Raw genomic sequence first — 14755 nt, 5'->3', positions numbered from 1 at the left:
TGTACTAACCCCTACTTTCTCTGTTGTTCTTTTTTCCGGTTTTCTGTGGTGGCGATCTGCGCCCCCCCCACCCGATCAAAGCACCGTGCAGTCCTTACATTGGCGGATTGATGGCCAGAGGGTCACATGACCAGCATCGTCTAAGCCTGAAAACCATGAGGACTGATTGAGATCATTGATGTTAGGTAGAATGCCCAGGGCAGGCTGAGTGGTCTCGTGGCCTTGGACCCCCTGCAGATTTTGTTTTTTTTATTTTTTCTCCAACCCTCTTGAGTTCTTTTTGTTTTTTCTGTCCTCCCTGGCTATTGAACCGCACTTTATTCTTTGTTAGTTAGTATTGCCTAGTTTTATTTTTTATAAACCTTTCTTACTTCATCTTGTAAAGCACTTTCAGCTCCATCATTTGTATGAAAACGTGCTCTAGAAATAAATGTTGCCGTTGTTAGTCGTCAACTATAATGCCTGAAGGAATATCACCCAGACACTATAATATAGTGACGGCAGTCCAGAAAGCAAACCCAATTGTAGTGATATGTAGGCTTACTACAATGCAAAGTGACTTACACACGATTTCTTTCAAGGACGTTTTAAATATTGTTCACTGTGGTCCAGCATTGGTCACCGTAGATGCCTAGCGTATGAGAAACTCTTATCTCTGTTCTGCATGAAAACACAAGATTAAAAAAATTGGTCTGCCATAACTACAAACTACACAGGGTAAGTATGATAAGAAATCCGTTTTTTGGTTCAAGTATTCCTTTTAAAAATAAAATGTCAGGAACATACAAAATAAATGCAAAGACATGCTTTTTGAAAAGAAACAAAAACCCATAATTTCAAAAAAAAAAATCCTATTTGCCAGAAGCCATGAAATGAACTTATTTAGCTATTGGTTGAGTGTAAATGTGATCAAACTTCACCAAAGGGTCTGCTGAAGGAGCCCCATGAATGGATGAAGTGCAGTGTGCATCTGTACAGATACTGCCAGGCAGCTGGCATATTTAAATTAGGACTCGTTTCTTCAAACGGCTGTATGTGGAAGATACTCTGGAAGTACGGCCTGACCTTGAGTAGTTGTCCTCCGATCCCCGTTCATCTGGGTCAACCTCGTCTGTCCTCTCGTAGCTCAGTATGTCTGAAGGAACGTCGTGAATCTGGACACTCGGCGCGTGATTAAGCATCTTCAGGTTCTCAAACACCGTCTGCCTTATCTGGTCCAGGTACTGCATTGGAAAGAAAACCGAAGGTTTACTGATCCATCATCCGTTAATAGTCTTGAATGACATGACCAATGTAGCGGGGCTACAAAATAATACGTATTTGTTTTGTCTGTGCCGAGTGCGTTTTGTTTTCATCGTCCTGTTTGCTATGCTATATGCGTGTATCAGTAAATGTTGTCACCATAAGATAAAAGGGGAAGGATGATGAAGGGAGACCGCAATCCTGAGACGGAAATTACCTGTTGGTTTTCCACCAATTACATAAGGGACTGTCATTATTTAAACTAGAGGAGCGTAAAGGAAAAGCGAGGAGAGAGAGATAGTGATGAAAGGCACTATATGATTGAGAGAAAGAACGAAGATCGTGAGAAGGAAGGGGCCATTATTTACAGTCATTCCACCCATTATCCTGTTTATTGTGCCATTCCATTACTTGCTTTTTTCAAGATCCGGATCAGCATTTACGGCAACCTGTGCAGAGAAACCCCGGGGGTTTAGATTCACACCAGCCATTGCTGAGGACACATACAGTTGTGCTTGAAAGTTGGTGAACCCGTTAGAATTTTCTATACTTCTGCATAAATATAATCTAAAACATCATCAGATTTTCACTTAAGTCCTACAAGTAGATAAAGAGAAACCAGTTAAACAAACGAGACAAAAATATTATACTTGGTCATTTATTTATTAAGGAAAATGATCGAATATTACATATTTGTGAGTGGCAAAAGTACGTGAACCTCTAGGATTAGCAGTTAGTTTGAAGGTGAAATCCGAGTCCGGTGTTTTCAATCAATGGGATGACAATCAGGTGTGAGTGGGCACCCTGAGTTTTGATCTATCAAAGTCTGCTCTTCACAACACATGTGTGTGGACGTGTATCATGGCACGAACAAAGGAGATTTCTGAGGACCTAAGACAAAGAGTTGTTGATGCTCATCAGGCTGGAAAAGGTTACAAAACCATCTCTAAAGAGTTTGGACTCCACCAATCCACAATCAGACAGATTGTGTACAAATGGAGGAAATTCAAGACCATTGTTACCTTCCCCAGGAGTGGTCGACCAACAAAGATCACTCCAAGAGCAAGGCGTGTAATAATCGGTGAGGTCACAAAGGACCCCAGGGTAACTTCTAAGCAACTGAAGGCCTCTCTCACATTGGCTAATGTTCATGTTCATGAGTCCACCATCAGGAGAACACTGAACAACAATGGTGTGCATGGCAGGGTTGCAAGGAGAAAGCCACCGCTTTCCAAAAAAAAACATTGCTGCTCGTCTGCAGTTTGCTAAAGATCACGTGGACAAACCAGAAGGCTATTGGAAGAATGTTTTGTGGACGGATGAGACCAAAATAGAACTTTTTGGTTTAAATGAAAAGCGTTCTGTTTGGAGAAAGGAAAACACTGCATTCCAGCATAAGAACCTTATCCCATCTGTGAAACATGGTGGTGGTAGTATTATATGGTTTGGGCCTGTTTTGCTGCATCTGGGCCAGGATGGCTTGCCTTCATTGATGGAACAATAAATTCTGAATTATATCGGAGAATTCTAAAGGAAAATGTCAGGACATCTGTCCATGAACTGAATCTCAAGAGAAGGTGGGTCATGCAGCAAGACAACGACCCTAAGCACACAAGTCATTCTACCAAAGAATGGTTAAAGAAGAATAAAGTGAATGTTCTGGAATGGCCAAGTCAAAGTCCTGACCTTAATCCAATTGAAATGTTGTGGAAGGACCTGAAGCGAGCATTTAATGTGAGGAAACCCACCAACATCCCGGAGTTGAAGCTGTTCTGTACGTAGGAATGGGCGAAATTTCCTCCAAGCCAGTGTGCAGGACTGATCAACAGTTACCGGAAACGTTTAGTTGCAGTTATTTGCAAGCTTTGTTGGGTTGAATAGCCTGTTCTCGTTTAGACTGTTCTAATGGCGGGGATTGGGCTAGGCCCCTTGGTTCCAGTGAAGGGTAAGGGTAATGCTACAGAGCATGCAAAGCCATTTTAGACAAACACAACTTTTAGCCAACAGTTTGTTGAAGACCCTTTTCTGCTGCAGCATGACTGTGCCCCTGTGCACAAAGCCAAAGCCATTAAGATGTGGATGACATTGAGTGGCCTGCACAGAGTCCTGACCTGAATCTTAAGGGGTGAGCTCGAACACTGATGGCAAGATAGATGATCTCATCCAACATCAATACCTGATCTCCAATATGGTCATATGGTTGACTGGGCACAAATCCCTACAGACACACTGCAAAATCAGAATGGAGGCTGTTTTAGGCACAAAGGGTGGTTACAGCTTTTGAATGGGATGTCCAACAAGCTTGTGTGTGTGTGATGGTCAAATGTCCAGTATCAGTTGGCTATACGGTGTTACTCAAATGACAGAAAGAAATGTTTTTAATATACCTGTCTTGAGTTCTGATTCTCTATCCTTGTACTAACATCAGGGTGCAGAGTAAAGTCAGGAGCAAAATATTCGAAGTATTCTGAGAAAAAGAAAAGGCCGTCAGTGTCATGGAAATGATAAGAAAAAAAGAAACTGCAGAAGAATGGCTACAAATACACTTGCACTGTACAAATTCAGGAACATCCTCACAGATCGAGTGGCAGCCTTTCCAGCAGCTCAGTGTACGACTTTATCTTTCTACCTTTTTATCTATTTCACTGATCACTCCTGCCATTTCTTTTACTACTTGGACATTGTTTCTTTATCAGTATGCTGCTGCTGGAGTATGTGAATTTCCTCTTGGGATTAATAAAGTATCTATCTATCTATCTATCTGGGCCTGCCTCAATCATAGGATATCACTCTTTAACTAAGAGACTGGTATTTTCCTCACAAATCACTAACAAAACTTATAAAGTCACAGAAATATCACAAAGGACCTGAGAACACAAACTCTATCTAACACGTTAAATGTATGGACAGTATTTGGCTTAAAGCACCAAACTACTTACCACTGTAGGGCAACTCATCACTGATTGCTTCTTCAACAAGCAAAGAAGTTTCATATGTCCTGAAATAAGATTTGTAGTTAATGAAAAAGTCACTACCAGTTTTTTTATGAGGATACTCCCCAAAGTTATACAAGATAAAACTGCCAGGTATTAAATAAATCTGATTTACTCTTTAGCTGACAGATAACTAAAATTATTCATATGCTCAGAGAGACATCTGTGATGGACTGGCGCCCCGTCCAGAGGTTTGTTCTTCCGTTGTGACCTATGCTTTGCTTCTTTATTTCACCTTATACAATTTCTTGCATTAGGAATTTGTTATCAGAGTGCAGGGTCAGCCATTGTGCAGCATCCCTGGAGGAACTGAAGGTTAAAGGCCTTTCTCAAGGGCTCAGCAGAGTAGCAGTGATGGGGATTCGATCCAGCAACCTTCTGGATACCAGCGCAGATCCTTAAGCCTCACAGCCATGGCTTGGGCAGACCCTCAAGACCCTCTTCAGGACTGAGGGTTAGAAAATGACTGATAACAGGGACACACATGGGCAAAAAGCACGACTGTCATGGAGGCTCTCTTCACAAAGTAAATGCTTCTGTGTGTTTTATTCAAACATTGTTAACATACATGGAGGCACAACAATTGAAGATTAGTTAATGCCTAATTAAATGCATTATAAAAAAGTATATACAGTACTGTGCAAAAGTTTTAGGCAGGTGTGAAAAAATGCTGTAAACCAAGAATGCTTTCAGAAATATAAATAATGATTGTTTATTGTTATCAATTTACAAAATGCAAAGTGAGCGAACAAAAGAGAAATCTAAATCAAATCAGTATTTGGTGTTCCTACCTTTAGCCTTCAAACCAGCATCAATTCTTATAGGTCCACTTGCACAAAGTCAGGGATTTTATAGGATTCTAGTCAGGTGTCTGATCAACCAATTCTACCAAACAGGTGCTAATGATCATCAATGTCACACGTAGGTTGAAACACAGTCATTAACTGAAACAGAAACAGCTTCAAACTGGGTGAGGAACAGCCAAACTCTGCTACCAAGGTGAGGTTGTGAAGACAGTTTCATGTCATGGCGAGATTGAGCACAGCAACAAGACACAAGGTAGTTCTACTGCATCAGCAAGGTCTCTCCCAGACAAAGATTCCAAAGCAGACTGGGGTTTCAAGATGTGCTGTTCAAGCTCTTTTGAAGAACCACAAAGAAACGGGCAACGTGGAAGATCGTAGATGCAGTGGTCAGCCAAGGAAACTTAGTGCAGCAGATGAAAGACACATCAAGCTTATTACCCTTCAAAATCAAAAGATGTCCAGCAGTGCCATCAGCTCAGAACTGGCAGAAACCAGTGGGTACCAGGTACACCCATCTACTGTCCGGAGAAGTCTGGCCAGAAGTGGTCTTCATGAAAGAGTTGCAGCCAAAAAGCCATACCTCCGACGTGGAAACAAGGCCAAGCGACTCAAGTATGCATGAACACATAGGAACTGGGGTGCAGAAAAATGGCAGCATGTGCTCTGGACTGATGAGTCAAAATTTGAAATATTTGGCTGTAGCAGAAAGCAGTTTGTTTGTTGAAGGGCTGGAGAGCGGTACAATGAGTGTCTGCAGGCAGCAGTGAAGCATGGTGGAGGTTTCTTGAACGTTTGGGGCTGCATTTCTGCAAATGGAGTTGGAGATTTGGTCAGGATTAATGGTGATCTCAATGCTGAGAAATACAGGCAGATAACTTATCCATCATGCAATACCATCAGGGAGGCGTATGATTGGTCCCAAATTTATTCTGCAGCAGGACAATGACCCCCAAACATACAGCCAAAGTCATTAAGAACTATCTTCAGCACAAAGAAGAACAAGAAGTCCTCGAAGTGATGGTATGGCCCCCACAGAGCCCTGATCTCAACATCATCGATTGTGTCTGGGATTACATGAAGAGACAGAAGGATGTGAAGAAGCCTACATCCACAGAAGATCTGTGGTTAGTTCCCCAAGATGTTTGGAACAACCTACCAGCCGAGTTCCTTCAAAAACTGTGTGCAAGTGTACCTAGAAGAATTGATGCGGTTGTGAAGGCAAAGGGTGGTCACACCAAATATTGATTTGATTTAGATTTCTCTTTTGTTCTTTCACTGCATTTTGTTGATTGATGAAAATAAATGATTAACACTTCCATTTCTGAAAGCATTCTTTGTTTACAACATTTGTTCACACCTTTGCACAGTACTGTATATAAAAAAACAAACAAAACAGCTATATAAAAAAGTCACCAATCATTGAAATCAGCCATAATTCAATGTAGAGATTACCTACCAGCAACGTGCAACATTGCGTACCGTGTATCCACCTCCTCCAAGTACTAATAAAGGGATTTTGAAACCTTTCACAAATTCAACACACTCCCTGGGCAAGTCAGAAGAAAGCAAAATAAAGTCAGAGAAACCAAACAGAAAGTAGTGGAAAGTAAAGTCTCAATTCTTAACCTCTAAGTCTCTCTACTGACATGCAGGCTGTCCTAGTCTTAAAAAACAAAGAAAAAAAAAAAAGAAGCTGAATCATTTCTTTTATTCCACACTTTGTGTTTGAAATTTACATTTTCTATGCCATGTCATTCCTTGTGAAAAAAAAACAAACAAATGGACCTCAATGTGTTTCATGTTGTCATTAGCATAAAGAAACAGACAGCCGAGCCCTTGTGATTCGCTGGTTTACAATTCACGGATCCGCCTATTCGCAGGTTTGTCATCGTTAGATAAACGGAAATTTTGCAAGTGGTAAACAGGAAAGATGTCATTCCCACAATGCCGTGCGTCTGAATTAAACACAGAACTCTCAACCAATGAATGAGGGGGAGAGGCAGCATTGTGGGAATGGCTTCTTTCCGGATTACTAGGAATGCTGCCTTTTACCTGTCAATAATATTTTAGCAAAAAAAAAAAAAAAATATACATACAGTATATATATATATATATATATATATATATATATATATATATATAGACATTTTGCCCATTTTAACCATACATCACAAATGTGGATCATGCAACATGAATTACGTGAGAATTTATTTTTCTGGATGTTTTTCACACTGTTTGCCAGATTTAGGTGTCATTGAGTTTGAATATTCAAGCATGAAATTCTCGGTCACTACACTATAAACTACATGGGGTATGTAACATTTAAAAAAATATGCCCTTTTTGGGGGTATCCTTCAATAAGGGCGCGCACAAAAAGGCGAGCTTCAAAAGGGCGATCTCAATTGAGCAAATGTTTTAATATTCTTGCTTTTGCCTTTTTATACGTTTAATCATTGCCTTTATCTAATAAATTTTCTGTAATAATTTTGTCGCGTTTGCCTTTATTCGCTGCGCCCAATTGAGGTCGCCCTTTTGAAGCTCGCCTTTTTGTGCGCGCCCTTATTGAATAGAACCTTTTTTGGGTGGAATACTCTTTTAACAAGTTGACAGTAAGAGAGAGCAGTTAGGAGCAGGTGCTGATCCAGCACATTGCCGTGCCCACCACATGACAAAACCACATTACGACCCGAGTGCAGCCAAGTGACACCGGGTAACAGATGGAATGGAACCATGTTGAAATGTTGAAATTTAGGAAGCAGGTTCTCCCCCCTCTTTTACTCCATTTATCTTGATTCATTTATCTATTTACTTTGTGGCGGACCCCGGCTGGGACACCTCTTCTGTATATGGTCCGGGGGAACAGGCATACACTGAACAGTACCTCCCCCGGGACGCTCTCCTGGATGGCAGTGGTGCTCCATGGGAGATGGAGTTCCATACAACCCTGTTGGGATCCAGGGGTGCCACCAGGGGGCACTGCAGTGATTCCAGAGCCCATGTGGGTGGTTCTTAAGCCACACTCAGAAGTGCAGGCGGAAATGGGTCATCAAACACTTGGAGCACTTCTGGGTAGGCTATAAAAGGAGCCAGCAGCCACCACTCCGAGAGCCAGAGTTGGGTGGTAGTGGATGAAACTTGACGGAGAGGAGCGGTGGAGAAAAGAGAAAGACAAAGAGAAGAAGAATTGTGTGGGCTTGTGCTTTATTTGGGAATGTGTTGTGCTTGTGGGAACGGGGAAGGCATTGCCTACGGGCGAAGAAAAGAAAAATAAAATACATTTCTTTTTCTAAGTGTGCCTCCTGTGCCCGTCTGTGTCGGGTTGGGTGGTTGGCACGCCCCCTCGTGGTCTTGTTACAACTTATTTTCACTAGGAGGGTGATTTGTTTCAAACCCATTTTTGTAAAACTTGATTTATTTGTATGGAATGTTATTTGATTTTAAAAATATCAATAAAATAAATCAATAAAATAAATATTGAAATAATATGATCAATAAAAGTACATGTCATTGTATAATAAAATATTGCCGTCCTTTCATTTTCCGCACTTCTTAAGCTAGTGTAGAGTTACAGACCCTGAAGTAATCATCGGGTCCATTTGCTGATCACTCAAATCTTACTCTGGAATTACAGAATATACAGAAATTACATACGCAGAATGTTAAGTCATGCAGTCTGCAAATAAAAACCACCCCAGCATTACATGGGAAAGGCCAAAGATGCTTGACAACTGCTGCAGTTACGCTCAGACCATTTCACCCTGAACACAGATCTCCTGCTGATTCTGGGAATTGAAGTTCTCTTGGCAGTGCCACCACAAGTTCCTCCCAATAGCCGAGGCGTTTACTGCACAACGATATACGGCAGCGCTGTACTCAAAGAGACAGACAGACGAGGTCGACAGGCACCACCAATATCTTATGTGACGTGGGAGAAAGACACAACTAGCCCAAGCTGAACACTGCTGGCGTCAGCAGTACACTCTTCATCATCACTGAGATGAAGATTTCTACAGGTTAGACTAGTGCTGTGTTTGCTTGTTTCTTAAGAAAGTCTCGGTCATCTCTCTCAGGATTTAAAAGTTATATTATAAATATTGTTGACTATAAATCAAGGGATGCTATGGTCAGATTATATGATGAGTTAGTGAGACGGCATCTGGAGGATTGTGTCCAGTTCCATCATGCATATGGGAAGTGAAGAGCAGCCATCACACTTGTTGGTAATAAACCACCTTTATTTGTATGAATAGACTATGCTTATTTCAATACAAGACTCTATCAGCATTTACTTTTAAAACAAACATTTTTCTGAATACTCTCTTTCCTTTTAGAAAAGACAATTACCGTATTTTTGAATCCGCACCCTTCTTACATTTTGAGAGATTTAAAAAAATCAAGTGTGGATTAGATTTGCGGTCAAGAGCTGTAAGTGGTGTAAGAACAATATTCTTGGGCTGTTAGCTTTGGGGATGGCTTTTCGGCTGAAAGGAATTAAAAAGAAAAGGGAAAAAGCATCAATCTTTATTGTTCAGACGACTTGCTGTCATCACTCATAACTAAATCACGGTCTGCGCTTCTCCTTCCAGTCACTATCATCTTTATCTTCACCATCGTTCTCCCATCCAATGTCACATTTAGATTCGTCCAAAGCACTGCTTATGCAATAATACTTGAAAAATCTGACGACAATGCTCTCCAGGGTGGCTTTCCATACAGCCGACACTCACCGCGCTACTTCCGAAGGAGCCGCTTGTTTGATTTATCAAACTGGCAAGGGGCAGTTCAAGGAAAGGTGCGGTTGAGAACCGCGAACTAACATTTTTTCATTTAAGAAATCGCCAGAAACTGAATGCCGATTAGATTTGAAAATATACGGCGTATGCATTGTTCTATCATGACTACAAAAGAAAATAACTGCTGCATGAAGTTAACTTATTTGTGAATACATGCGTAGTGATACTCAAACTGTAGCGGTGTAAAATCTCATCACCAGATAAACAAGTCTTACTTACAAAAACAAAGTGTCAATCTTACCCGTGTCCACGTATGCTAAGGTTGAAACAACCTAATCGATCACACCCTAAAGAATCGGCTCCACACTGCAAGAAAACAAAAAATAAATACATAAGCTTCACTGTAACTGTCAATTTCAGAATGAGAATTTAGAAAGAGTACTGCAATGCAAGAAGGAATTTCAGGTCTTCTTGACACACCTTTTGGACCAACATCCAAAACAGGCAGAATTTTGGCTAAAATATTATTAAATTAATAATTCAGGAAAATGACAGTAGTGGACGAAGGTGAGGCGAATTCAGGTCAGGAAGGATGGATGAAAGGAACTAAATAATAGATAGATAAAGGCACTATATAACAGATAGATACTATAAGAGGCACGATATGATAGATAGAGATAGGAATGAAAGGCACTAGATAGATAGATAGATAGAGATAGATAGATAGAGCCTTTCTATCTATCTATCATGCCTTTTATAATATCTATCTCAGTTATCTAGTGCCTTTATCTATTATATAGTGCCTCTATCTATCAGTTAGATAGATAGTGAAAGGCACTATATATGTATCTATCATATTGTGCCTTTTATAATATCTATCTCAGTTATATAGTGCATCTATCTATCAGTTAGATAGACAGACAGACAAACAATATCAGGGGTCCCCAACTCCAGTCTTGGAGGGCCCCAGTGGCTGCAGGTTTTCATTCTAACCCGTTTCTTAATTAGTGACTTGTTTTTGCTGCTAATTAACTTCTTTTCAATTAATTTTAATTGCATTGTTTTTTAAGATTCGTTCCTCTGAATTGCCTCACATCTTTCCTTAAATGTCATCCAAACAGAAATAAAATGAGAAGTGAGTGAGCCAACAGAAAACCAACTCAGTCAGGGCCTCAAACTCAACCAATTTCACTCCAACCAGTTACTTAATTAGGCTCTGAGTTTTGTTGTTAATTAAACCCGTTCTTTAATTCCTTGGATTGTTCCTGTTCTCATTGTGCAAGAGCATACATTTCCAAAATTGGTGGAATTTCTCCTTTCTAAGAGTACTATTATAATGTTTTGGGAACCTGAGCAGATCACCATTCCTGAGACCTTCATCTTTCTTTATTTTCAGATATTGTATGATGGACACAGTTTGCTGGTCATGTTTTGGCTCATTTTATATCTCATTATTGTTTGGCTGCTAATTAAGGGGAAAGAAACAATTAAGGGGTCTGAGTCTTCAAGACCAAGTCAATTAAAATTAATTCAAAAGAAGTTAATTAGCAGAAAAAACAGGTCACTGAATAAGAAAAGTGTTAGAATGAAAACCTGCAGCCACTGGGACCCTCCAGGACCAGAGTTGGGGACTCCTGCACTATATAACAGATAGAGAAAGGCACTATATAATAAGACAGACTGACAGACAGACAGATCTTTATTTGACCCCAATGGGAAATGAGTCTTTTTACAGAAGCTCTTTAAATAAATAAATGCATAAATAGATTATCCATACACATACTTATATATACACACACACACGGGTAGGGAAAAGTAGGTTTACTGTTGTTCATAAGGAAAAACACAACCAGGTTATGATTATTACAATAACTTTATTGACTCAACAGCTTTATTAACTTTATTATTTTAAATGAATGTCACAAAGGCACAGTTTACTTTGGTAGAATCTCAGAGGTGATCAAATTGCGGGTTCATTTACTCACAACTGTAAACTTACTTTTACCCAGCCCTGTGTGTGCGTGTGTGTATGTATATATATATATATATGTATATATATATACATATATATATATATACATATATATATATATATATATATATATATATATATATATATATATATATATATATATATATATATGTTACACGAGATGGGTCGGTTAGTCATATATATATCTATATATCTAAACATATGACTAAAAAGAAAAAAAAAAGGAAAAGGAAAGAAAACTTCTGACTTGGCAGTTCCACTGAGGCACTAGACAGGTGTAATGCTGTTGGTATAAAGGACCCCCAGTCGTGTTTCTTGACACACTTTTCCTGAATAAATCTTTGTCTGAAAGTCCTCAGTGTTGTTGTGTCAGAGAGAGGATGTGCAGCATTGGTCATAATGGCTCTCTTCTACTACAGGTGCTGGTCATAAAATTAGAATATCATGATAAAGTGGATTTATTTCAGTAATTCCATTCAAAAAGTGAAACTTGTATATTAGATTAATTCATTACACACAAACTGATGTATTTCAAATGTTTATTTCTTTTAATGCTGACGATTATAACTGACAACTAATGAAAATCCCAAATTCAGTATCTCGGAAAATTAGAATATCAATTAAGACCAATGCAAAAAAAGGATTTTTAGAAATGTTGGCCAACTGAAAGGTATGAACATGAAAAGTATGAGCATGTACAGCACTCAATATTTAGTTGGGGCTCCTCTGGCCTGGATTACTGCAGCAATGCGGCGTGGCATGGAGTCGATCAGTCTGTGGCACTGCTCAGGTGTTATGAGAGCCCATGTTGCTCTGATAGTGGCCTTGAGCTCTTCTGAATTGTTGGGTCTGGTGTATTGCATCTTCCTCTTCACAATATCCCATAGATTTTCTATGGGGTTAAGGTCAGGCGAGTTTGCTGGCCAATCAAGAACAGGGATACCATGGTCCTTAAACCAGGTACTGGTAGCTTTGGCACTGTGTGCAGGTGCCAGGTCCTGTTGGAAAATGAAATCTGCATCTCCATAAAGTTCGTCAGCAGCAGGAAGCATGAAGTGCTCTAAAACTTCCTGGTAGACAGCTGCGTTGACCTTGGACCTCATAAAACACAATGGACCAACACCAGCAGATGACATGGCACCCCAAACCATCACTGACTGTGGAAACTTTACACTGGACCTCAAGCAACATGGATTCTGTGCCTCTCCTCTCTTCCTCCAGACTCTGGGACCTTGATTTCCAAAGGAAATGCAAAATTTGCTTTCATCAGAGAACATAACTTTGGACCACTCAGTGGCAGTCCAAAGGCGAGACACTTCTGACGCTGTCTCTTGTTCAAGAGTGGCTTGACACAAGGAATGCGACAGCTGAAACCCATGTCTTGCATACGTCTGTGTGTGGTGGTTCTTGAAGCACTGACTCCAGCTGCAGTCCACTCTTTGTGAATCTCCCCCACATTTTTGAATGGGTTTTGTTTCCCAATCCTCTCCAGGGTGCGGTTATCCCTATTGCTTGTCCACTTTTTTCTACCACATCTTGTCCTTCCCTTCGCCTCTCTATTAATGTGCTTGGACACAGAGCTCTGTGAACAGCCAGCCTCTTTAGCAATGACCTTTTGTGTCAATGGTCGTCTTTTGGACAACTGTCAAGTCAGCAGTCTTCCCCATGATTGTGTAGCCTACAGAACTAGACTGAGAGACCATTTAAAGGCTTTTGAGTTAATTAGCTGATTAGAGTGTGGCACCAGGTGTCTTCAATATTGAACCTTTTCACAATATTCTAATTCTCCGAGATACTGAATTTGGGACTTTCATTAGTTGTCAGTTATAATCATCAACATTAAAAGAAATAAACATTTGAAATACATCAGTCTGTGTGTAATGAATGAATCTAATATACAAGTTTCACTTTTTGAATGGTATTACTGAAATAAATCAACTTTGTCATGATATTCTAATTTTATGACCAGCACCTGTATTTACTACTGAAGATGGGGTTTTGACAAATGAATGAGCTCAAGGATCTTCAGTTCAAAAGCTCGAATTTGCTTGGATGCGATTAATTTGTTTGTGATTCACTTCTCTCATTTTCCAGAACTACCTCTGCTATGGATGTTGTGAGCACACGACTGGATAACTGACATGTGGATTATGTAATATGAGTTACTCCACACATTTTCACGGACATTTCAATATTGTTTGCTATCGTTTAGCGTTGACGCCCCCCACTAAATGTCTTTTTTATCTTCATTCTTCACCTAAACATGACAAAATATTTTTCTTGGTTATCACTACAAACAATGCGGGGTAAGTGACAGATAAAAATAAAAGTTGTGATATTTGGATGGCGTATTTCTTTATCGCTGCTTCTGGAATTTTGGACTTGCACTTATGTTTAAGTACACACCTACTTTTTAAAAAAAAAAATTCAAATCTAAACAATTTTATTATCAAAATAAGATTAGATAAGCTCTGCACTAAAATCAATTAAAATATTAAAAATGTCTTATTAAAAATAAATGTACAAGCTTTAATAAATTAACAAAAATTGGTAAAATATGGCTTTAATAAATAGCTCAGAAAAACACGGCTTAAGCATAAAAACCCAAAACCAAGCCAGGCAGTCACTCACCTGTAGAACTATACATGTCGGCTGGTAATAATCTATTACTTGTTTGATTACTGGCTGAAAGAGGTGCCTGTAGCCTTGAAACAGAAGAAGGAAATTGTTAAAAACTGGTAACTGTTCAATACTTCTCTGCTAATATATCTACAAACACAGTTGGCCAGAATAAGTTTGTGAACCCTTTGGAAATTCTTGGAATTCTGTATAAATGATCATTTTGGTCTGATCTTTAACCGAGTCATTTCTTAAATGAATAACACAAACAACTGCAATGTCCTTGTAAATACTGAGCATGGTTTAAACAGTCACAGTCACCCAAGTATTGCCAGGCTGCAAGAGACCAGGAGCCTGCGTTTGTGTAAC

The 14755-nt window shown here is 39.6% G+C and overlaps 1 protein-coding gene across 2 annotated transcripts in view; it reads right to left on the bottom strand.

Moving 5' to 3' along the window:
* hdac3 (histone deacetylase 3) overlaps positions 1 to 14755 on the bottom strand; it is a 477712-nt gene that overhangs the window by 25000 nt on the left and 437957 nt on the right. For both annotated transcript variants that reach the window (XM_051934220.1, XM_028813153.2), the window contains 6 exons: positions 14399 to 14472; positions 10076 to 10140; positions 6498 to 6587; positions 4182 to 4240; positions 3630 to 3709; positions 1066 to 1223 (listed from right to left, as the gene is read on the bottom strand). In XM_051934220.1, the coding sequence (XP_051790180.1) occupies positions 1066 to 1223; positions 3630 to 3709; positions 4182 to 4240; positions 6498 to 6587; positions 10076 to 10140; positions 14399 to 14472 (526 nt within the window). The remainder of the gene's footprint in view (positions 1 to 1065; positions 1224 to 3629; positions 3710 to 4181; positions 4241 to 6497; positions 6588 to 10075; positions 10141 to 14398; positions 14473 to 14755) is intronic.

Source organism: Erpetoichthys calabaricus, chromosome 11, assembly GCF_900747795.2.
Source record: "Erpetoichthys calabaricus chromosome 11, fErpCal1.3, whole genome shotgun sequence".
NCBI lineage: Eukaryota > Metazoa > Chordata > Cladistia > Polypteriformes > Polypteridae > Erpetoichthys > Erpetoichthys calabaricus.
This window is presented reverse-complemented; position numbering and strand designations above follow the sequence as displayed.